This window comes from Scylla paramamosain, chromosome 6, assembly GCF_035594125.1.
Source record: "Scylla paramamosain isolate STU-SP2022 chromosome 6, ASM3559412v1, whole genome shotgun sequence".
In the NCBI taxonomy this organism is placed as follows: Eukaryota; Metazoa; Arthropoda; class Malacostraca; order Decapoda; family Portunidae; genus Scylla; species Scylla paramamosain.
Genome location: NC_087156.1, coordinates 31,776,997 through 31,799,901, shown reverse-complemented (window position 1 = coordinate 31,799,901; position 22,905 = coordinate 31,776,997). Strand labels below are relative to the sequence as shown.

Below are 22,905 nucleotides of genomic sequence, written 5' to 3'. Positions count from 1 at the left end.
GCACTATACTCTTCAACTATTTTGAATGATACCGAGAGACAACCATGGTTGTAAATGTGTTAATAGTTATATGAAGAGCAAACTAGAACTTGGAACTTTATAACCTATACGTACATTTCTCTCTCTCTCTCTTTTTTTTTTTTTTTAATCCCACTTTCATTCCTACAAAGATAAAACTCTAAATATACGTCGAGTTTCCGGTAATCCATGTATAGCGCACCTGTTAGTCTCTTTCGTGAACGCACATCCTTTAGCAATATATATATATATATATATATATATATATATATATATATATATATATATATATATATATATATATATATATATATATATATATATATATATATATATATATATATATATATATATATATATATATATATATATATATATATATATATATATATATATATATAAACACTCTTGGTTCCTCAGCACCTCTTGATTCCAATCTTGTCTGCATAGTCACTCCCACTCACTAACAACCTGGAGGGAACACAACGTTGGGCGCCGAGCAGAAGTACGAGACTGAGAAGGTGGTGGCGCTGTTGGTGGAGGTGGATGTGAGCGTGAAGGTTGTGGTGGTTACGGTGCCGAGAATTGTGATGCCGAGGCGCTTCCTTCTCTGCTCGTCAACTGGTACGTCATCTAGTTGCTGCCCACTGAATAACTCCACTGGACTGCTGCGGGAAGGGAAGGGAAGGAGACGAGGTACGCTATGAAATGGGGTAAAATGTATTTGATGGAGTAAATGGAGAGAGGGGGGAATGGACGTATGGTGAAATGGAGCGAGCGAGAGCAGACAAAACAAGGAATAGAGAAAACGGAGACGAGGAAAAACTGAGAGAGAGAGAGAGAGAGAGAGAGAGAGAGAGAGAGAGAGAGAGAGAGAGAGAGAGAGAGAGAGAGAGAGAGAGAGAGAGAGCAAACGAAACTAAAGAATGTGGAAGAAAAGTGAAACACACTGGTCCGTATTCTGAAACGCTTTTTTTTTTCTCTCTCTCTTGCAAAGATTATTTTCAAAGGCCGCATAAATGATAATCTGGATTCTCATTAGTTTTTTTTTTTCTTACTGACAACTACCATTCGAATCGCAGAATCCCTTTCGAAAACCCCAATAATTTCTAAAGGACGCCAGAAATAGTGAAAATAAGACGCCGAGACGTTTAAGAACATAGACCAGTGACAGATTCAGCAACGAACAACTTACTCGTCTAATTTTTCCTCGAGGTCTTCTATCGTCTGGCGTTGGAACCTTCGCCGACGCCTACACACGGCCGAGCTGAAGGTAGCGCAGGTGTAGGGGACTGTCGTGGTGTCAGTGGTGAAGAGAAGTCGAGTCCTCGTTTTAATTTTTGCGATAAATCTGCCGTTTTGGTCTGATTCTTCCATCTTCTCTTCCTGCGCCTTCTCTTCCGCTAATGAAAAAAGATGTGGTGGAAGGGAAGAGACACGGCTTGTATTACACACGGGAATCTGTTTTATTTCCTTGAGGTATCAATGTATTTTTTTTTATGAGCTTCAGTCTGTAAAGATGTGCCACCATTATGAAACTGTCTTTCATTTCCATTAGTGATGAATAATGAAGATGGGTTTTTCTTAAAGATAATCAGTGTTTAGATACACAAATTCGAACTGTGACTCACCTTACTCATCCCAGCACACACATTCTGCCACCAAGCCCACGTACAAAGATTGACACTGAACGTGTACCTTCTATCCTCGAACTCATAAGAACATAAGGGTATGGAAGACAGTAAGCCTGCACGTTGCATTCCCTGTAAAATACATACACTACGTCCAACTATCATCCCTGTGCATAAGTTTATCTACATGCGGACATACTTACCCAGGGAGACCACGAGAAGACCACAAAACCACGCCAATACGGTCCACTGCATCCTGCAAGAAACACAAACACATCTTCAGTTCCTTAGTCTGGGTCATGGATATGACACGTAAGAAATATAGAATAATATGATAAGTAATTAAAATGTTTTATGGAAGTTGCACAGGAAAGGCACTCAGAGGTTTGCCAGGTTTAGAATCCTCCTGAAATGTGTAGAACGACTAGGTTACAGATCGATTTCTGCAACCATCACAGAATTCAGTACTCGCATGTGTTACCTGAGTAAGACAAAGCACGAGTAGTAAGCTTTTCCTCTGCTACCTTACTGTTTTATATAGGTACATGTGAGCGCGCCACACACACACACACACACACACACCTTAATTTCACAATTTCACACCTCAATGCCTTCAGGGTTTCTTTACGAACTATTCTTAGCTCGTCGTCCTTTCCTGCCTCTTCATGATTATAGCCCGCGCCTCAGCGCCGTCACCATCCAAGGGATACTCTCTTCTAAATTCTAGTAATTTAATTCCACTAAAATGATCCGACTGAAAAAAAAAAAAAATGTCACTGGTTAAGTGTTACGGCAATTTATACGTTAAACAATTCATGAACGAGGTAGGAGTCATTAGCAATGCATAACCAGAACACTGTTTCGTCATGACACGAAAGCTGTGCTGCATGAAAACACAACAAAATGACGGAGCTAGTGATGCTGGAGGCGGTGAGGACTATGTCGGCAACGCTCATATCCTTCTAATAGCTGGCAGCATTTTTTACTCGCTCTGCTTGTGTTCACTTGCCTCGTGGATGAAACTTTCAAGAAGGATTCCACTATCTCCGATTCTTGAACGTATTGAATCTCTATCATTCAAGCCTAGTCACAATGAATAGCTTGTGAAATATAGCCAGTTTTATGAGAAAGCTCAGGTATGTATTTATGATAAGGTTGGTTAAAAATGAACACAAAAATTATCAATTCTGTGACACATGCACCTCAAGAGCTCTAAGTCATTCATGTGCGGCGTTGGCCTCTCCACTAGCAAGGCGGAGGGAAGAGCGAATGAAGAGTGCCCCACTTGTACATGAAATTCTCTCCAGACGTAGCACTGCATCTCTATCCACAACCACTTTCATAAAATTGGCTACTGCATATCCACCATCAGCTTCCATCCTCATCGTAAGAGCTTGCCGTTTCTATAATTTTTCCATAAACAATTTATCCTCAGTCTTCCTAGGGATTTTAATAGCTTCTCTCTAATATTTGCCAACAGTTGCCGGCACTTCGTCATTTATCAAGAACCAAATTTCTGTAGTATTTCATTTCTTTCTCACTTTTGTAATAATAGTTCACGTCTCGCATTCATATAACAGTATCCACTGGCAGTCAGTTCTGTCAAGGACGATATAGTACCTAGTGTACAGGGTTCTTGGTTCTGCTTTGCCTTTTTCACGGAGGCACCCACGCGTCCATCTCCTTTGCTGTACCCTGTCTGAACGATAAACAATGTTGTAATTTTGAGCATGACAACAATATTGTCTGTCCGGTGCCATCTGCAATGATACGCTTGACATTGCAGGAAACTGGTGTGAACACAATGTTATGAAAGATTCCAGTGCCCTTCAGCCTACGTCCCGCGGGACTGAAGCAGAGGACTGTCTTGCTTCCACCAGTGTGCCTTTCAGCCTTCGAGACTGGCGAGAGCTGTTTTTGCTCTCAAGACGGACACTCTCGCTAAGCAGCTCATCTTGACGGGAGTTTTTCCGTCGTCCCTTCTTTAGTTCAACGACGCGTAGTACAGATGCAGTTTCGACAGTGCTGTTTTGTTTGCTTTCCTCAGAGGACATCGCCAGCCAGTTTACATATCCTGGGGAACGTGAGGGAGGTAATCATTTGTAAACAAACCTCCGAGAGACCCTCCCTACCGGCTGATAGTCCATCACGCTGTAATTATAGCATTTTTACCACTACTTGCTTCATCCTGCACTGTCTCGAGACTTTTACATGTCGTCTACAGTCTGGGAAGGAAGTGCGCTCACCTATATCCTCGGGCAACGATTTTTTTTTTTTTTTAGTTTTCACTGAGCCAACTTCACACTCTTAAAGAAAAAAAAAAAAGATTCGTCGTGTTAGGAAAATAATAAAATATCCCCTATACAGTGCTTGCCTTCAACTGAAAGCTGCAGTACATTGTCAAGTTCATTGTACACACAACGTAACAAAGAAATCAGTACTTAAGTAATGTTATTAATGTTATGGACGACACTGAGTTTCCTTAAACACAAGGAGGAAACTATGATCATATATATATTTTTAACCAATGAACTGTTCTTGCATGCTACCCAAAGTTACATCCTGAGAGGGTATAAAACGTTTGCTGTGGCAGGGCAGAAGACCAGTTGTCTACTACCAGGCTTGACAAGTTTAATATTGAGCTGTACAAGTTTACCTGGTTGTCATAGAAAGACTGGGTAAGTGAATATAGAGAGAGATCTTTGCTGATTGTTTGAGTACGATTTTATATTAGCACGCTGGACCACAGCTTCTCATGTCAAGAAGCGCTCGATACTGAATTTGTTGATGCGATTTGTGAGCCACATAATTAGCCAGTTGACCAGTTCTCACTGCGTGATCGGGTAGTCTAAAACCTCCTTTAGAGCACTGGTGAGCGCTTCACGCCAACGAAAGGAGCAGCAATAGAGTACCGTTTTTTAAAGGCAGAAATATAAATAAAATAAAATAAATCAGCAAGTGTTACGGAGAGAGAACATATCGTGCAAAGGTTGGCATTCAAGATGATGGATGACATCAGTGGTATAAACATACATGTAATTTGCTCGCTCAACTGAAAGGATACGAAAAAAATTTTAGTTCAGAGTGCTCCACCTCCCCCCATACATTTTACGCTTCTTAAGCACCACTTCGTAAATTTCCTCAAGGTTCTCTCTCTTGACATTAACTTTCACATCTAGGTTCATGGCCACTGATAGGAACATTTCTTACTTATACCTGTTTTCCCTCCCCTTAGTCTCAAGTTCATCTATGTATTCTTTCATCCTCTGTGCAAGAAATAAGACGAGGCATCCCCTTAAAGATCGACAGGAAGTAAACATTCTAATGCATTGAAAAAAAAGGAAGGTATAGGTGAACTGTGCTACTTATAGAGGGATACTCTTATTTAGCATAGCAGGACATCATTGATTTGCGGTAGTCATTGCTAATTACATGAGCATGGCAGCTTTAGGAGAGATGAGTGTTGTATAAACGAAATGTTTGGGCTTGAGGAAATGTGTTTGTGAAACGGTAAGTAAAGGAAAACAGAAATTTGTTTGACAGTTGTGCATCTGGAGAAGGTTTATAATATTGCAGAGAGTAGCAGGTATGACAGCCATCTCGCGCCGAATGGAAAACTGCTGAGAGCAATGTAAGGCTGTAGTAAATAAATAAAGATCTGTATATGAGACTAGGCACATATGAAAGGATTTTCAAAGCCAAAGCTGGTGCACGACAGAGATGTGTGCTGTTGGCATGGGAATTTTGTATCTCCTTGGCTGAGGTGGTGACGGAAGTTTTGGTTTGGAAACAGGAAATAGTGAGATGCATGATGAAAAGAGAGAGAGAGAAAACAAAAAAAATGTTATTGATAGTAGGAAAATGTAGTGTTTTACAACAGAACTTGGAAGGATGTATGACAGTGATTGAATGTGAAAACTTAATTATGAGTAGGACGGTAGACAAAAAATGGCATTAATTTTGATTCGGCCAACTCTTGAGATTTTAGTCCAGATTTCGATTCATGTGTTATATCGTTCCTCTTCTCTGATTATATATATATATATATATATATATATATATATATATATATATATATATATATATATATATATATATATATATATATATATATATATATATATATATATATATATATATATATATATATATATATATATATATATATATATATATATATATTAGTGGGGACCACAAATGTCCCCAAGTCGGACTGCTCTTCTGGTATCGACCCTAAATGTCTTGACACCTCCCTCAACTTTTTCTTCATTAACTTCTAGAACATTCGCGGTCTTAGATCTAATTTTCAATCGGTAAAACACCACCTCTCCTCTATTAAACCTCATCTTCTTCTCACTGAAACGCAGCTGTCTGAAGTAACTGACAGCAAGCCCTTTTCTGTTCCCTTCTACTTTCTTTATCCTCATTTTCAATCCAAAGCTGGATGTTGCGACTGAACTTGCCCTCTCGTTCCCACGCTCTTGAATCTTCCGAGTTTTCCACCATCTAGTTACGACTGTAGAGTCATTATTAATCTAAATTTATCTGTGCTGTATACCTCTCATCTAACTCCTCTGACTATAAGAAATTCTTAGATGATTCAGGGAGTGTTCCTCCCTCTCCTCCACCCTTTGACTATTTCATGCTACCCATTAAAATCCTTCGCAGTGATGTTTTCCACGCCATCGCTGGCCTAAACCCTCGGAAGGCTTATGGACCTGATGGGGTCCCTCCTATTGTTCTCCGAAACTGTGCCTCCGTGCCTGCATCTTGCCCAATCAAACTCTTTCAACTCTATCAACATCCACCTTTCCTTCTTGCTGGAAGTTCGCCTACATTCACCCTGTTCCTAAAAACGGGTGACCGTTCTAATCCCATATCGTTCCACCCATACCGTTCTTTTAGACAGGGTGGAACCAAAAGCTTTTAGACTTATCAACTCCTCTCCTCTTACTGACTATCTTCAGTCTCTTTGTCATCGTCGCAATATTACATTTCTTGCTATTTCTATCGCTATTTTAATGTCAACTGCTTTTCTATCTTGTTAACTGCATGCCTCCCCTCCTTCCGCGGCCTCGCTGTACAAGACTTTCTTCTTTCTCTCACCTTTATTCTGTTTACCTCCCTAATGCAAGAGTTAACCACTATCCTGAATCATTCATCCCTATCCCTGGTAAACTCTGTAACTTCATGCTTGCTTCTGTATTTCCATCATCTTATGACTTGAACTCTTTCAAGAGGGAGGTTTCAAGACACTTCATCCTGTAAATTTTGACTACAGCTTTCGACTTTGTTCATGGACCGGCACCTCAGTGGGCCTTTTATTTAATGCAGTTTTGTTGCCTTTGGCCGATGCTCCTCCTATATATATATGTGTGTGTGTGTGTGTGTGTGTGTGTGTGTGTGTGTGTGTGTGTGTGTGTGTGTGTGTGTGTGTGTGTGTGTGTGTGTGTGTGTGTGTGTGTGTGTGTGTGTGTGTGTGTGTGTGTGTGTGTGTATGCGTGTGGGTATTTATTATGTATGATAGTTTTTCGCTGAACTTGGCGTCCCCGAGATGGGAATCGCATAGAGTCCGCTGTACTGAATTGTGATGATCGAGGCAGCAGCACTGTCTGACCCTCTCTTCCTCTCGTGTCCTACCAGGATGAAGTGGCTGGTGGTCGGGGTGATGGTGGTGGGCCTCTTCGGCGCTGCTCATGGTATGGAACGGTTATCTGTCTTTCATGGAACAGCTTTGATTACAGAATAATATTCATGTACATTTCAACAGTCCGACAAATCATGATGGTTTTTGTTTCTTTATTTGTTGTCTCTTTAGCACTTATAATAAAAACAAGGAAAAAAGCTTCTAAGATACTCATAAAAGTTGAAATACACAAACTTACTGAATATGTGTGCCTGTTCCACGCTGAGGACCGTCACTGTGATGGTATGGTATAATAGACACTAGAAGAGGCAAAAGGTAGATTTATTCTAAGCTAATGAGAGTAGAACACTTGCCGTTTAAATGCTGCATCTCTTGCTATTTTCTACCGCTATTTTCAAGCTAACTCTTGCTATTTACAAGGAGGAGGCAGTAGACACCTGCCGAAACGATAATTACTCCCAGTGAGGTCTAAAGCACTGTTCAGAGGGTGCTGTGAACTTATCATCAAACCCAGCTGTGACCTCACTGAACGTTTTCCTTTGTGTCTCACAACACAAGGGGGCAGTCACAGCCTGCCCTCTAAAGGCAACTCTCTTCCTCCACACAAACTTACAAGCACCTAATAACACACACACCCTTCACTCAAAAAATTTTAAATCATCATGGCGACTCCTACACCAGCCTCGGAGTCCCCATCTGGGGAGGGGACCATAAATGTCCCCAGGTCGGACTGTCTTTCTGTCGACGACCCTAAGTGTCTTGACACCCCCTCAACTTTTTCTTCATTAACTTCTGCAACATTCGCGGTCTAAGATCTAATTTTCAATCTGTAGAACACCACCTCTCCTCTTCTAAACCTCATCTTCTTTTCCTCACCGAAACTCAGGTGTCTGAGGCAACTGACAGTAGCCCCTTTTCTGTTCCCTCCTACTTTCTCTATCCTCATTTTCGATCCATAGCTGGATGCTGCGTTTATGTGCGCAATGACTTAACCTGCTCTCGTGCCCACGCTCTTGAATCTTCCGAGTTTTCCACCATCTGGCTACGACTACAGAGTCACTCTCATACTAAATTTATCTGTGCTGTATACCTCTCACCTAACTCATCTGACTATAAGAAATTCTTTGACTACTTAACTTCCAAAGTGGAGCACATTCTGACCCTCTTCCCTTTTGCAGAGATCTCCATTCTTGGAGACTTCAATGTTCACCACCAGCTTTGGCTTTCCTCTCCCTTCACTGACCATCCTGGTGAACTAGCCTATAACTTTGCTATCCTCCATGACCTAGAGCAATTGGTGCAACACCCTACTCGTATTCCTGACCGTCTTGGAGATACGCAAAACATTCTTGACCTTTTCCTGACCTCTAATCCTTCTGCTTATGCTGTCACCCTTTCTTCTCCGTTGGGCTCCTCCGATCACAATCTCATATCTTTATCTTGTCCTATCACTCCAATCCCTCCTCAGGATCCCCCTAAGCGAAGGTGCCTCTGGCGTTTTGCCTCTGCTAGTTGGGGGGACCTGAGGAGATATTTTGCTGATTTTCCTTGGAATGACTACTGCTTCCGTGTCAGAGACCCGTCTTTGTGTGCTGAGCGCATAACAGAGGTGATAGTGTCTGGCATGGAGGCGTACATTCCTCACTCTTTTTCTCGTCCTAAACCTTCTAAACCTTGGTTTAACACAGCTTGTTCTCGTGCTATACTCGTACATGATAGAGAGGTGGCCCACAAAAGGTACTTAAGCCTTTCATCACCAGAATCTCATGCACTTTATATTTCTGCCCGGAACCATGCCAAGTCTGTTCTCCAACTAGCCAAAAACTCCTTCATTAACAGAAAACGTCAAAACCTTTCAAGATCTAACTCCCCTCGTGATTTCTGGCATCTAGCCAAAAATATCTCCAATAACTTTGCTTCTTCTTCTTTCCCTCCTCTATTTCAACCAGATGGCACCACTGCTATCACATCTATTTCTAAAGCTGAACTCTTTGCTCAAACCTTTGCTAAAAACTCTACCTTGGACGATTCTGGGCTTGTTCCTCCCTCTCCTCCACCCTCTGACTACTTCATGCCACCTATTAAAATTCTTCGCAATGATGTTTTCCATGCCCTCGCTGGCCTAAACCCTCGGAAGGCTTATGAACCTGATGAGGTCCCTCCTATTGTTCTCCGAAACTGTGCCTCCGTGCTTGCACCTTGCCTAGTCAAACTCTTTCAGCTCTGTCTGTCAACATCTACCTTTCCTTCTTGCTGGAAGTTTGCCTACATTCAACCTGTTCCTAAAAAGGGTGACCGTTCTAATCCCTCAAACTACCGTCCTATTGCTTTAATTTCCTGCCTATCTAAAGTTTTTGAATCTATCCTCAACAGGAAGATTCTTAAATATCTACCACTTCACAACCTTCTATCTGATCGCCAGTATGGGTTCCGTCAAGGCCGCTCTACTGGTGATCTTCTAGCTTTCCTTACTGAGCCTTGGTCATCCTCTTTTAGAGATTTTGGTGAAACTTTTGCTGTTGCCTTGGACATATCAAAAGCTTTTGATAGAGTCTGGCACAAAGCTTTGATTTCCAAACTACCCTCCTACGGTTTCTATCCTTCTCTCTGTAACTTCATCTCAAGTTTCCTTTCTGACCGTTCTATTGCTGCTGTGGTAGACGGTCACTGTTCTTCTCCTAAATCTATTAACAGTGGTGTTCCTTAGGGTTCTGTCCTGTCACCCACTCTCTTCTTATTATTCATTAATGATCTTCTAAACCAAACTTCTTGTCCTATCCACTCCTACGCTGATGATACCACCCTGCACTTTTCCACGTCTTTTCATAAACGTCCAACCCTTCAGGAGGTAAACATATCACGCAGGGAAGCTACAGAACGCCTGACTTTTGATCTTTCTAAAATTTCTGATTGGGGCAGAGCAAACTTGGTATTGTTCAATGCCTCAAAAACTCAATTCCTCCATCTATCAACTCGACACAACCTTCCAGACAACTATCCCCTCTTCTTCAATGACACTCAACTGTCCCCCTCTTCTACACTGAACATCCTCGGTCTGTCCTTTACTTATAATCTGAACTGGAAACTTCACATCTCATCTCTAGCTAAAACATCTTCTATGAAGTTAGGCGTTCTGAGACGTCTCCGCCAGTTTTTCTCACCCCCCCAGCTGCTAACTCTGTACAAGGGTCTTATCCGTCCATGTATGGAGTATGCTTCACATGTCTGGGGGGGGGGGTTCCACTCATACTGCTCTTCTAGACAGGGTGGAATCAAAAGCTTTTCGTCTCATCAACTCCTCTCCTCTAACTGACTGTCTTCAGCCTCTCTCTCACCGCCGCAATGTTGCATATCTAGCTGTCTTCTACCGCTATTTTCATGCTAACTGCTCTTCTGATCTTGCTAACTGCATGCCTCCCCTCCTTCCGCGGCCTCGCTGCACAAGACTTTCTTCTTTCTCTCACCCCTATTCTGTCCACCTCTCTAACGCAAGAGTTAACCAGTATTCTCAATCATTCATCCCTTTCTCTGGTAAACTCTGGAACTCCCTGCCTGCTTCTGTATTTCCACCTTCCTATGACTTGAATTCCTTCAAGAGGGAGGTTTCAAGACACTTATCCACCAATTTTTGACCACTGCTTTGACCCTTTTATGGGACTGGCATTTCAGTGGGCATTCTTTTATTAGATTTTTGTTGCCCTTGGCCAGTGCCCTTCCTACATAAAAAAAAAAAAAAAAATTTCTACTGTTATTTTCATGCTAACTGTTCTAATCTTGCTAACAGCATGCCTTCCCTCCTCCCGAAGCCTCGCTGCACAAGACTTTCTTGTTTTTCTCATTCCTATTCTGTCCACCTCTGCAATGCAAGCGTTAATTAGTTTTCCCAGTCATTCATCCCTTTTCCTGATTAACTCTGGAACTCCTTACTTGGTTCTGTATCTCTTCCTTCCTATGACTTGAACTCTCTCAAGAGGGATGTTTCAAGGCACTTATCCTCCAAATTTGGATGATCCTTTCATGATCCATGCTTTTGTGACTGGCGCTCTCAGTGAGCCTTTTTGTTTTTCGCTTTTTTTTTATTGCCATTGGTCAGTGCTTTTCTAACATGAAAAAAAAAAAAAAAATGTCTTCCATCCCAAGGACGAGATTATAGTGATGGACGGATCGTGGCGGCGAGAACCACCAAGACTGCATACATCTTCACTACCACCACCACTACAACACCCTACACTTGTGCTGTTGCCAACAACCCGGTCGTGTGTCAGCGGCGGAGGCTCAAGAGATATTCTTCCATGCCGGACCAAATAAATGAATCAAACCAGTAAGTCACTCTTGGTTTTCGTAGATTGGTACATCTTGTAAGATTAATAATTCTTATTGTAAATCTTTGGTGGACGTTTGTAACTAAAGTAGCTACCTTATAGCGTTAATACGAAAATATACTTTTTTTTCGCAATCAGTGACAGAAAGCAGGTACAATATAACACTTGCAGAATGTAGCAACGATAAATACATGACGCCTCTCACCTCATCCTCCTCCTGTACGAGGCAAGTGTGGACACTAATAAATAATTAATTAGTGCAGAATTAGTGAAATTTTAAAAGTTCTGTGATTAAGAAGTAACATTTTATAACCATCAAGTTACGGTCACGATAATTGTGTGTGTGTGTGTGTGTGTGTGTGTGTGTGTGTGTGTGTGTGTGTGTGTGTGAGTAAATACGAGTATATATATATATATATATATATATATATATATATATATATATATATATATATATATATATATATATATATATATATATATATATATATATATTTATTTATTCTGAGTTACAGAAGAGGTGAGCAGGGATACACCTGAGTTTCTTTCTTCATTTATTACTTGCTCAACGTTTCATCTACTCTGAAGGCATCTTCAGGCTAAAAGACATAATAAAAATAATACACTGATCGAAAATACTTATACAACATAAATGAGATAAAAGACACTAACCAATAACAACAACAACATGCGTGAAAAGAGAGACCTACAGGGTGAGGCAGAAACACTGGAATAGGAATAAAAAAAAAAAAAAGTGTGGACAATAAAGATATATGGTAAAACATATTTGTAGGCACTGAGAGGCAAAAACAAATGGAAAAAAATAATGGTATAGTGTTGCTGGTGTGCTCTTGCTGGTGGGGAGGTGAGGACTGACATTCGGTGGCGGCGTGAGAGTTAGATTGGTTGTTAACCTGGAACCCGAAGCTCCGAGCAGAGTTTATAAAATATTTAGTTTAGATGATGATAATTGATTGTTTAATTCAGGTTTTGAGTGTTCAATATAAATAGCTTCTAATATTCTAATATATGTATGTGCGTCAGCTTTGTGTAATATTTTGAAGTCCTTCTCAGTAAAGGAATTATCAAGGGCATGTGAATGTGTTCTTATTGCTGAGAATGGGGATGAACTCATCTCCAACATCATCTATGAATTTACCTGTTCGAGTTGCAAGACTCGATATATTGGAGAAACCAAGAGAAATATAACACACAGAATCAGTGAACATAAAAGCAATTGGATACGTACACAGAAACAGCTCATCCCCCATTCTCAACAATAAGAACACATTCACACACACACACACGCACACACACACAAAAAAAAAAAAATAACAAAGTCTTCTTAGGTCTTTATGTTTTCCTTTATTGATAACTGGTTAAATAAGACTATAAGCTATTTTATTACTTTTAATATGCGAGCAGGTATATTTTAACTTCTAAAGCTGATGATGGACAGGCGCCACAAGGTGCTCGCGACAGAACAGACAGACACATCCAAGAAAATACATGATGGCGAGCAGACGAGTGTTGTCGCGTCAACTCATGACATAAATGTGCTTGACAGGCGGCACTAACATCTTTTACGTGGTGGAAATGGTAACTTCGGCATCTCAGTACTAAAGGGCATGTATAATGAATTTGGTGTCGCTTCTACCTTGGCATTTGGGTGTTCAGCTAAACCTGCTTTCCAGACAGAGAGCAACCATTAGGCACAGTCTTCCCTTTTAGTGCACACCATGAGCCAATCACCAAGTCTCCGTGTGAAGAAAGCGGTTCTAACAAACTTTAAGGCTGTTTGTTTGTGGAGGGAAATGCATACAAACATGCTGCAAATCCCTGCCATTCCATTACGACCGCTACGGTACCGGCCAGATTAGCCTTGTCCATCTCATCGCTTATAAATTTTGATCCATCCAAGCGTTTTACATCTGGAATATGCAAAGACACTGTGGAAGAGAAACGTAGTTACATATTCATCTCGATGTTTTATTTTTTTTTTCCAGCCCCATGCTTGAAGGCTCGCTGGCGGAGGACTCGGAGATGGAAGGGAAGAGAGAGAGGGAGAAACGCTTGTCCTTCACATTGTGGGTGACAACCTCTTCCACTGTCACCATCACATCCACCTCTATAAATAGTCAAACCACATTCTCCCTCTCCTTCTTCTGCACTGTGAGCAATGCATCTTTCCCACCTCGGTGCTAATTTCTCAGGAACATTTTCGTGGCAGGGCGGAGAGGAATGTTCTTGTTGGCATCAACACGAGAATGCAGGGGGTTAGTGCCGCCTTGGTTAGGGCGTCCTTGGCCTCGTTGCTAAATGCTGTCCTCACCACGAGTCCTGAAAATGTATTTTTATGCTCCCACGATGTTACTTGAGGAAATGAATTTGTAAATATTGCAGTGTTATTACACGGGTCAGTTATGTCAATAAAGATTACGTATGTATGCATTATTCTGTAATTTTGTATATCCTCCTAACAATCACGTTAACCTTGGTAGACAGAGTATGTCTAGTGCTTTTCATCAAATAAAAGAAGTCAAGACGACTGCTTCCAGCGCAGTGGCATGATCTCCTGGTTCCTTTTCAAGACACACTACATTACAGAACTGAAAACTTGCGCATCATTATGCTCTTAAGGTACACTTCTCACGAATTTATTTATTTTATTTATTTTATTTTTTTATGTAAGAGGGCCACTGGCCAAGGACAACAATAAATTGAGAGAAAAAAAAAACTCACCTGAGGGCCAGTTTCCAAAGAGATGTCAAATAGAAAAATCAAATAACGGAGGATAAGTGTCTACGAACCTCCCTCCTGAAAGAGTTTAAGTCATAGGAAGGAGGAAATACGGAAGCAGGGAGTTAAAGAGTTTACCAGAAAAAGGCATCATGAATGACTGATAACACTGGTTAACTCTTCTTTCGAGGAGATGGACATAATAGGGGTGAGAGAAAGTAGAAAGTCTTGTGCAGCAAGGCCGTGGGAGGAAGGGAGACATGCACTTGGTAAGATCAGAAGAGCAGTTAGCGTGAATAAAGCGGTAGAAGATAACAAGAGATGAAACATTGCGACGATGAGAGAAAGGTTGAATACAGTCAGAGAAAAGTAGTTAAGACGAAATGCTTTGATTCCACCCTGTCTAAAAGAGCGGTATGAGTGGAACCCTCCATACATGTGAAGCATACTCCATAAGTGGACGATTAAAGCCCCAGTACAGAGTTAGCAGCTGAGGAATGAAAACTTTGGCGGAGACGACTCAGAACTCCTAACTTCGTAGAAGCTGTTTTGGCTAAAGATGAGATTCGAAGTTTCCAGTTTAAATTATAAGACGTAAAGGTAGACTGAAGATATTCAGTGTAGAAGAGGTGGACAGTTGTTTCATTGAAGAAGAGGGAATAGTCTGGAAGGTTGTGTCAAGTTGATAGATGGAAGAATTGAGTTTTTGAGGAATTGAACAATAACAAGTTTGTCATGTCCCAATCATAAATTTTAGAGAAATCAGAAGTCAGACGTTCTGTGGTTTCCTTGCGTGAACTCTTTAATTCCTGAGGGGTTGGACGTCTACGAAAAGACGTGGAAAAGTGCAGAGTGGTATCATCAGCGTAGGGGTGGAAGGGACAAGAAATTTGGTTTAGAAGATCAGTGATGAATAATAGGAATAAAGAATCCTGAGGAATACCGCTGTTAATAGGCTTAGGAGAGGAACAGTGACCATCTACCGTAGCAGCAATGGAATGGTCAAAAAGAAAGTTTGATAAGTTACAGGGAGAAGGATAGAAGCCATAGGAGGATAGTTTGAAAATCAAAACTTTGTGTCTGTCTCTATCAAAAGCTTTTGATATATCTAAGACAATGGCGAACGTTTCACCAAAATCTCTAAAAGAGGATGACCAAGACTCAGTAAGGAAAGCCAGAAGATCACCAGTAGAGCGGCCTTAACGGAATCCTTACTAGCGTTCAGATAGAAGGTTGTGAAGTGATAGATGTTTAAAAATCTTCCTACTGAGGATAGACTCAAAAACTCAAAGGTGGCAGTAAATTAAAGCAAGAAGACTGTAGTTTGAGGGATTGGACCAGTCACTCTTTTCAGGAACAGGCTAAATGTAAACAAACTTCCAGCAGGTAGGAAAGGTAGATGTTGATAGGCAGAGTAGGAAGTTTGACTAAGCAAAGTGCAAGCACGAAGTACAGTTTCGGAGAACAATAGGAGGGACCCCATCTGGTTCATAAACCTCCCGAAGGTTAAGGCTTTTTAGGTTTAAGTTATTGTTAAGATTTATTCGTTAAGATTTACTTGTTATTGTTTTTTATTTACTTTAATGCTTTTGTGTGATGTTGATTTGAATCCTCGTCCTGATAAAACTTTAGGAAAATGTTGAATTCCCTACCGTAATATAAGTGGTTTTATTCTACCTCAAATGATTTACAGATTGCTTCTCGAGACTTTGATATTATTCTATGTTCTGAGACTCTTGTTTCTAGCAGAAAACATGTTTCTAAATTGTTTTTACCTAATTTTAATAAGCTCACTCTACTACTGCGTGACTCTTCCACATGCTCGTGGCTTAGCTTCCTGTATTAGGTTAGGATTCTCTGCTACTGTAAGGAAAGACTTTGTCTGCAACTATCATGAAGCTCAGTTGATCAAGGTTTGTAACAGAACTAATGATTTTTATATTTTTAGTCTGTATCGTAACCCTGATTTAGATGATGGAATTTACGATTGTCTTCCCACATCTATGAGGGACATCCAAGAGGATGATCATATATCTGGCTTTATTTTTGTCGGCGACCTGAATGTTCATCACCAGGAGTGGCTGAACTCTATCAGTACAACTGATCGCCACGGTGTTGCAACATTGGACTTTACTAATCTATCAGGTTGTGTGCAACTTATCAATGAACTAACACATCAACTTGGAAATCGTCTTGACTTGCTTTTAACTGATGTACCAGGTGTGGTTGACTCAGCAGTTAGACCATGTCTAAGTAGCTCTGACCATTTATTCGTCACTTTTAGCTTGAAACTAAATTTTAAAGTACGAAATGTCCATTTTGCTCGCAAGGTCTACATAAAGTCGCAGGTCGACTGACCTGGTGTCATTCGCGACTTTGATAATATTCGGTGCAGCAATCAATATATTCAATTCTTTGAATGCCATTAACGAATTGAACACTATACTTATCAGCATTATTAACCGTAGAGTTCCCACTAAAACCATTAGGAGTGGACTTAAAGACGAGGCATGTTTTAATGATGAATGTATGGATACATACCATGATAAACAAAATGCCTATCAGCTCTGATCTCGTAATAGATCTCAACTTTCATGGGAAAGTTATGTCATGCTTAAATAACATGCTCATTCAGTTTATGATACTGCAAGTTCTAAGTATAATAACCATATGAAGCCTTGTCAAGGGCATCTCAACCTCACAAATGGTGGTCCTCTCTCAAAACATTCCTTTTTGGAGTGGATCTTCGCTGCATCCTACTCGAATGGACGATGGGATCCATTCGTTAATTAAGGGTGAAGTTTTTTCATCAGTATTTCATAGGAAACAAAGTGGACAGGAGCTCAATCTTCCCTCTACATGTTTTCCACGTCCAGAGTTTACTTATTTTGCTTTTAAAGTCCTCTGAGATCAACTATTACTTAAATGATCTAGATTTATTTGGAGGTTAGGATATTTAGTAGCATCTGGTAGTTTCCCAGATTCCTGGAGGACTGCTAATGTTACCCCTATTCCTAAGGGTAGTTGACCAACACAGTTTTTCCTTAGATTATATACCAATATCAATTACACAGATCCTGCCAAAAGTTTACGAAGAGTTAATTGCTCGAAGTCTCTCTGCTTTTGTCTATTCCCATCTCCTACACCTCATAATATACACGTGATGTTAAAGCGACATTTTGCCCCCACAAGGATTTATTTTCCAATATTTCGATCATACGGTTTATTTTCCTTTAAATTTTAATAAGGTTGATTTTCGAGTAACTATATTTATTTTCCCATACTTCGATCATACGGTTAATTTTCCTATACTTTCCATAAGGTCCATTTTCAAGTAACTATATTTATCTTCCCATACTTCGACCATACAGTTTATTTTTACCTTAACTTTTAATAAGGTTCATTCTCTAGTAATTTTGGTAATCGCATCTTCTAATCAGGAACAAGGAGGCGGCGTTTCTTATGTTGTGCCGGCTGTCTGTTTTGTCCACGTCATTTGCTTCCGGTGACCTCTGCTTCCCTTGTATACTAATTTAGTGATAGCCACCTGGGCATCTCTTCTTGTAATCTGCTGCTCTGTTAGTTTTGTGATGACTCACCGCATCTTGTTCTCCTCGGTGGTCACGTCTCGTCTCTCATCTATCAGGGTGATGATAGCTTCATGTAATCTTCGCACTTGCTTTCGTGTTTATCATCTTCCCTCATTTATTCTTTCTACTCCTTATTTTCTTCTTCATTTCTTCATTCTTGTTTCAATCTTCTTTCTTCTTACATATTTAATTTCTTCTTGGTTCTTGGGTTACAACATACACATTTATACACCAAAATCAAACCTTCTCTTTTTCGTCTTTCCTATCTTGGATAATTGTAATTCCTTTAATATTTCATCATTACTTAAATCCGAGACTTGCTACCCATCTTTTTCTGGTCTTTGTACTTTTTTTCAGTTTAATAGCATGCTCTTTAAATGTGGATTCCATATAATTCAAGCATATTCTAGTGTTGATCTTATAAAAGATATTGTTTTCTTCACTATCTCTTCATCATTATACGTAATGGCAACTCTCATAATGTTTGCTATAACAATGCATACATTTTTTTTCCACTTTTTCATTAATGTGACCATCTGGTGTTGGTGTCTTATTTATTATTACTCTTAAATCTCTTTCTTTCGTTACCTTTTTAAACATCTTATTACCTATGATCATCTGTGATAGTGTGTGTGTGTGTAGAATCGCCGCCCAACCATTTATGTAGTTTTCATAGAGGAAGCAGTTGGATGAATCCGCCTCAAAATGTGGGAATGCATCCCTCTCTCTCTACAGCCTACACAATCAGAAATATAAAGATAAAAGATAAGGCTGCCTTTCCTCACTATTATATATAATTACTGTGGGAAAATAGAATTGCCAAGATGCCTGAAACACTTGACTTCAGGATCATTCTGCGCTAAATAATTGCTCCGGTAACCTACGTTAACAAAGATACTGGGTCCTCAGCACCCTCTGGAACCACCATCGTCTATACAAGCCTCCTCTTCACTAAGTCTTTCAGTGAAGAGTCGTGGGGATGATTCACTTCCACACGATTGAATGCTATATTTAGCTCTCTTGCTTCCTATGGGTCTGCACTGGGCGACACTCACCGACGAGGAAACTTTGACTCAAATTTCTCCCAAGACATACATTTTTTTTTCTTTCAGGCTCGCGTATCAAATCCTCAACCACTAACAACGATACATTTACTGCCTACTTGCACATATTTTTTTTTTTTTTTTTACTTTATCTAAATGATAAAAATTATGCATCATTATATGCATGTATACGTAGGTACGTACATCAAATCAAGCAACAACACACGAGGAAAACACAGAATGAAATTAGTTCTGCACTTTCCTTTTCTGATAAATCTTCTCACAGGAAAAAAAAACACGAAATGCTTCCCTCTACACACGCATGTAAGGCTATTTATAGCTTCCTTGGAGTGCACACTCCCCTACCCACGCCGCTATATAACAGGTCCATCTTGTGGCGAGGGAGTTCCTCGATCTTTGGACATTATCAGGTTCTTACTATATTTGTTGAGTTTAAATGCTTCTCTGATACAACGGTGATGTAAAAAAATTACACTTGAAGACTTCTACTTCAGTCAACCAACATGATGTGTAATCAAGAGTAACTAAGTGTCTCAACTATTCCGCCCTCTCACACACACACACAGACACACGCACACTAGCACATCTCGAAATAACGTATGTATGAGTTCAGTGGTTCAGAGACTGTAAAGATCGGTATATCATGTAAATAATTATCTTCCTTATAATACATGGAAAGTGCAGCTAAGGATGCACACACTCTTCCAATACAAGCAGAACCCGGGCTCGAATCCTAACGACCAGGGTTGGCAGATGGAAAGCTACATCAATGTTTCATTCATATTTTTTTCCGGACTTTGTTAGTAACGGTGAAGTAACTGTGATATCTCAGATGGTGATTGTGTTCTTGGGCATTTGATGAGTATTCAAAATCCCAAATGGAAAGGGTCATCGCGAAAAAAAAAAAAGTATTTCCAAACTTGCATGTTGAGAAAAAGGACGTAAAATAAAATAGCCGCTTTTATTTTTAGTTCGATACCAAATGAGTTATGGGTACAAGGCTCAATGTTATAGCAACAAAACCAAGATCTCTGAGAAGGCTTCTTGTTCCAGTAAAGATCACTAGAAATTATCCCTAAACGATTTTACTTTGATAATACTTTTAGTGGACTCAACAAAGAGTGACGATTCCCCCTCCCTCACACACACACACACTCTCTCTCTCTCTCTCTCTCTCTCTCTCTCTCTCTCTCTCTGAATAGCCACACACACACAAATAAAAATTTCAAGCTGTATTTATGTTTCCTTGCAGAATGCGGTGGCTTGTTCTTGGCGTTTTTGTGAGCATCTGTTGCTTGGCCTCCGGTAAGCTGAGAAATGTGTACTGTCCTTTACTTTCCGCTGATTATTATTGCCTGAAATGTGCATTCACGAGGTATTGAGTACCAGGGATCTAGTTAATACCAAGTATGTGAGAAGCGTAGTGGTCCGTAGTGAAATGCATAACGAACTGCATTATGGTAAGGGATAGCTATTAAATTATCATTCACCATTACTATTTTACTGAGCTAATGCAACTTTACATTACCGTATTCTTAAACTACTTCGTAATGTGTTCCGTGGCCAGGTCGTGACAGTGACAATGCCAGGGTGGCAGCGATAGTGAGGCTCACTAAGACGGCCTATTTCCTCACCACCTCAACCACCACCACGCCTTTCACATGCGCTATCGCCACCAACACGGCGGCTGTCTGTCAGAGGCGCCGCAATCTACGCTACGTATCTCTCAAGGATCCAACTAATATGTCCAAGTGAGTGGCTCATGTTAGTCTGCTTTAGGCGCTTTATTCATGTATAATGGTGGGCTTTTTAGCCACGAGTCTTGAAATATGTAGCAAAAATGAGTGAAAAATTAAACCCTTCCTGAATCCCACAAACATTTGGTAATACAAAAAACATGTCGTCTAAACAGTCTTAAACCTTTGCTTGCTGCAGCCCCATATATGGGTCCATGCTCGATCTGACGAGCCCCGAGGACGTGGAGGCCGTGAAAGAGAGGGATCCGCGCATCGCACTTTCCATCCGGTTCACAACCACCTCCACCTTCACCGTAACCTCCACTTCCATCAACAGTGCAATAACCTTCTCTTTATCCTTCTTTTGCACCGTCAATGGAGCCTCATATCCACCGGCCTGTGGTTAAGGGCTGAAGGAGGACACGACCACGGACGAGCCAGAACCTCAGAGAGTGAAGACTGACGGCAGGAAATTCGCCTGCTGTAAGTATTTACTCCATCTCCTCTCCATTCTCTACGCCATTCAAGAGAGTCCGTCGTTGCATCTTGTATCTCATGTTCTCGTCTCCCTCTTCAGAATATTTTTTCCTGAGTTCTGGTTCGTGTGAGGCCACTCGTTCACCAACTTAAAGCATGTCTATATTCTAAGCACATTTTATTTAAAACTTCATGTCGGGGTCAGTTATGTAAATACATTAATATACTATTGTACATTTCAATACTTTCTTGTTTATTTCCTTAATTCTCCACCACGCAATTAAGAGACAAGTCTGCAGAAAAGGTAATTGTTTGAAACCACTTTTAAAGATGTCTTTCAATAGTGACTGAAATGTATGACAAACCAAAATTGTGAAATGTAATTAGTGTTTCTAATGTCAAGAATTTCGTGAATGATGAGTGTACAGCACGAGGAGAACCATCATGCTATGGCCATACTCATGAAAGTACAAATAGCAGAAGTGCATCCTGAGACACCATGAGGAAAAGAGAATTTGATATTAAGGTACATACAATATATGCAAGTATGCTAAAAACCGGTGCAGCTTCGTGATAGTAGACTGATATGCAGCAGGTGCCGTGAAGGATGGTCAAGGTGGGAGAGTTAACAAGCTTATCGATGACACTCATCGTGTCCTCTTCGCTCATTTGCTTCCCTGTACTTGTAACACAAGTTACCACTTACAACCTTCTCTTTATAAAGTCTCTCTCTCTCTCTCTCTCTCTCTCTCTCTCTCTCTCTCTCTCTCTCTCTCTCTCTCTCTCTCTCTCTCCTAACGACTGCAATATTACAATCACACATACACACATTGTCTTAATTTGAATAATTTAAAAAATATGAAAGCAAAAAAGTAAACTGCCACTGAGTTTTAAAAAATACATTTTTTTTTTTAATTACATGAACTGAAATCATGTATTTGTGAAGTGTAAAAGTCTCAGTCGGAAGGTGGACTTGGTGACGGGCAGACACAGACAGTCCCAAAGTCTCTCGCATATCAGTAACAAGTAGGAGGCCAAGCAAGAACATGACGCATGTGAGGGAAGCTGGTCCATCGCTCATCATCAGCCTCTATGGTTCCAGTGAAGGATAAATACTTCCCTCAACATTTTCCACTCCAGTCTGTCTTTTTCCTCCCATTCCAGGCCATCCTAGCGCAGTTTCTTGTCTCATCTCTTCATCAGGTTATGTCTGCCCTGCCTTCTCTGATCATCCAAAGGTTTCCATTCTGTTACTCAGTGTCCGTTTGTGAGTATACTGTTAGGGGATGGCGTGTCCTTTCTGTCGACTTATTTATCTATTTATTTATTTTATTTATTTGTTTATTTTCCTATTTATTTATTTATTTATTTATGTTATTTATATTATTTATTTATTTATATTTCTAATGTCTTCACTACTGCCTAATCCACGACATTCTTTTCTTATCTCTATATGTCATGCGAAGCAGTATTGCTCCCGTTTGCATTTTGGCACTCGGAAGTTTTCGTCCCAGGATTTCATAAGATTATAGATTTCCGCGCCATATGTAAACAAAAAAAAAAAAAAAAAAAATAAATAAATAAATAAATAAAAAATAAACAAATAAATAAAAAAATAATGATAATAATAATAATAATAATAATAATAATAATAATAATAATAATAATAATAATAATAATG

General features: G+C 40.1%; 4 protein-coding genes across 6 annotated transcripts in view; 3 read left to right on the top strand and 1 right to left on the bottom strand.

Moving 5' to 3' along the window:
* Positions 1 to 471: 471 nt before the first annotated feature.
* LOC135101604 (uncharacterized) overlaps positions 472 to 22,905 on the bottom strand; it is a 41,764-nt gene continuing 19,330 nt past the window's right edge. For 2 of the 3 annotated variants that reach the window (XM_064005779.1, XM_064005776.1), the window contains exons 2-4: positions 1,853 to 1,905; positions 1,214 to 1,421; positions 472 to 686 (exon numbers count right to left, since the gene is read on the bottom strand). In XM_064005779.1, the coding sequence (XP_063861849.1) occupies positions 482 to 686; positions 1,214 to 1,421; positions 1,853 to 1,904 (465 nt within the window). In that variant the 5' untranslated portion in view covers position 1,905 and the 3' untranslated portion in view covers positions 472 to 481. The remainder of the gene's footprint in view (positions 687 to 1,213; positions 1,422 to 1,852; positions 1,906 to 22,905) is intronic. The other variant, XM_064005777.1, reaches the window with a different exon arrangement.
* On the top strand, positions 4,150 to 14,072 carry LOC135101603 (uncharacterized). The gene is made up of 4 exons (XM_064005775.1): positions 4,150 to 4,327; positions 7,293 to 7,348; positions 11,437 to 11,617; positions 13,625 to 14,072. The coding sequence occupies exons 1-4, from the start codon at positions 4,152 to 4,154 to the stop codon at positions 13,821 to 13,823; spliced, it is 612 nt and encodes a 203-aa protein (XP_063861845.1). The 5' UTR covers positions 4,150 to 4,151; the 3' UTR covers positions 13,824 to 14,072.
* Positions 19,366 to 21,466, top strand: LOC135101135 (uncharacterized). Its single transcript, XM_064004673.1, has 4 exons — positions 19,366 to 19,421; positions 20,264 to 20,316; positions 20,579 to 20,762; positions 20,947 to 21,466. The coding sequence occupies exons 2-4, from the start codon at positions 20,265 to 20,267 to the stop codon at positions 21,152 to 21,154; spliced, it is 444 nt and encodes a 147-aa protein (XP_063860743.1). The 5' UTR covers positions 19,366 to 19,421; position 20,264; the 3' UTR covers positions 21,155 to 21,466.
* The window catches only part of LOC135101680 (uncharacterized), an 18,034-nt gene continuing 16,852 nt past the window's right edge, over positions 21,724 to 22,905 (top strand). The window contains exons 1-2 of the mRNA XM_064006005.1: positions 21,724 to 21,750; positions 22,389 to 22,502. Coding sequence (XP_063862075.1) covers positions 21,724 to 21,750; positions 22,389 to 22,502 — 141 coding nt within the window. The remainder of the gene's footprint in view (positions 21,751 to 22,388; positions 22,503 to 22,905) is intronic.

What these genes read in the sequence shown, in the direction of transcription:
- LOC135101603 (XM_064005775.1), top strand. Translation starts at nt 4,152, where the DNA reads ATGATCATATATATATTTTTAACCAATGAACTGTTCTTGCATGCTACC. An exon ending in GGTTGTCATAGAAAGACTGG is followed by an intron (nt 4,328 to 7,292) that starts GTAAGTGAATAT and finishes GTGTCCTACCAG; the next exon opens with GATGAAGTGGCTGGTGGTCG. An exon ending in CCTCTTCGGCGCTGCTCATG is followed by an intron (nt 7,349 to 11,436) that starts GTATGGAACGGT and finishes TTCCATCCCAAG; the next exon opens with GACGAGATTATAGTGATGGA.
- LOC135101135 (XM_064004673.1), top strand. Translation starts at nt 20,265, where the DNA reads ATGCGGTGGCTTGTTCTTGGCGTTTTTGTGAGCATCTGTTGCTTGGCC. An exon ending in CATCTGTTGCTTGGCCTCCG is followed by an intron (nt 20,317 to 20,578) that starts GTAAGCTGAGAA and finishes TTCCGTGGCCAG; the next exon opens with GTCGTGACAGTGACAATGCC. An exon ending in GATCCAACTAATATGTCCAA is followed by an intron (nt 20,763 to 20,946) that starts GTGAGTGGCTCA and finishes TGCTTGCTGCAG; the next exon opens with CCCCATATATGGGTCCATGC.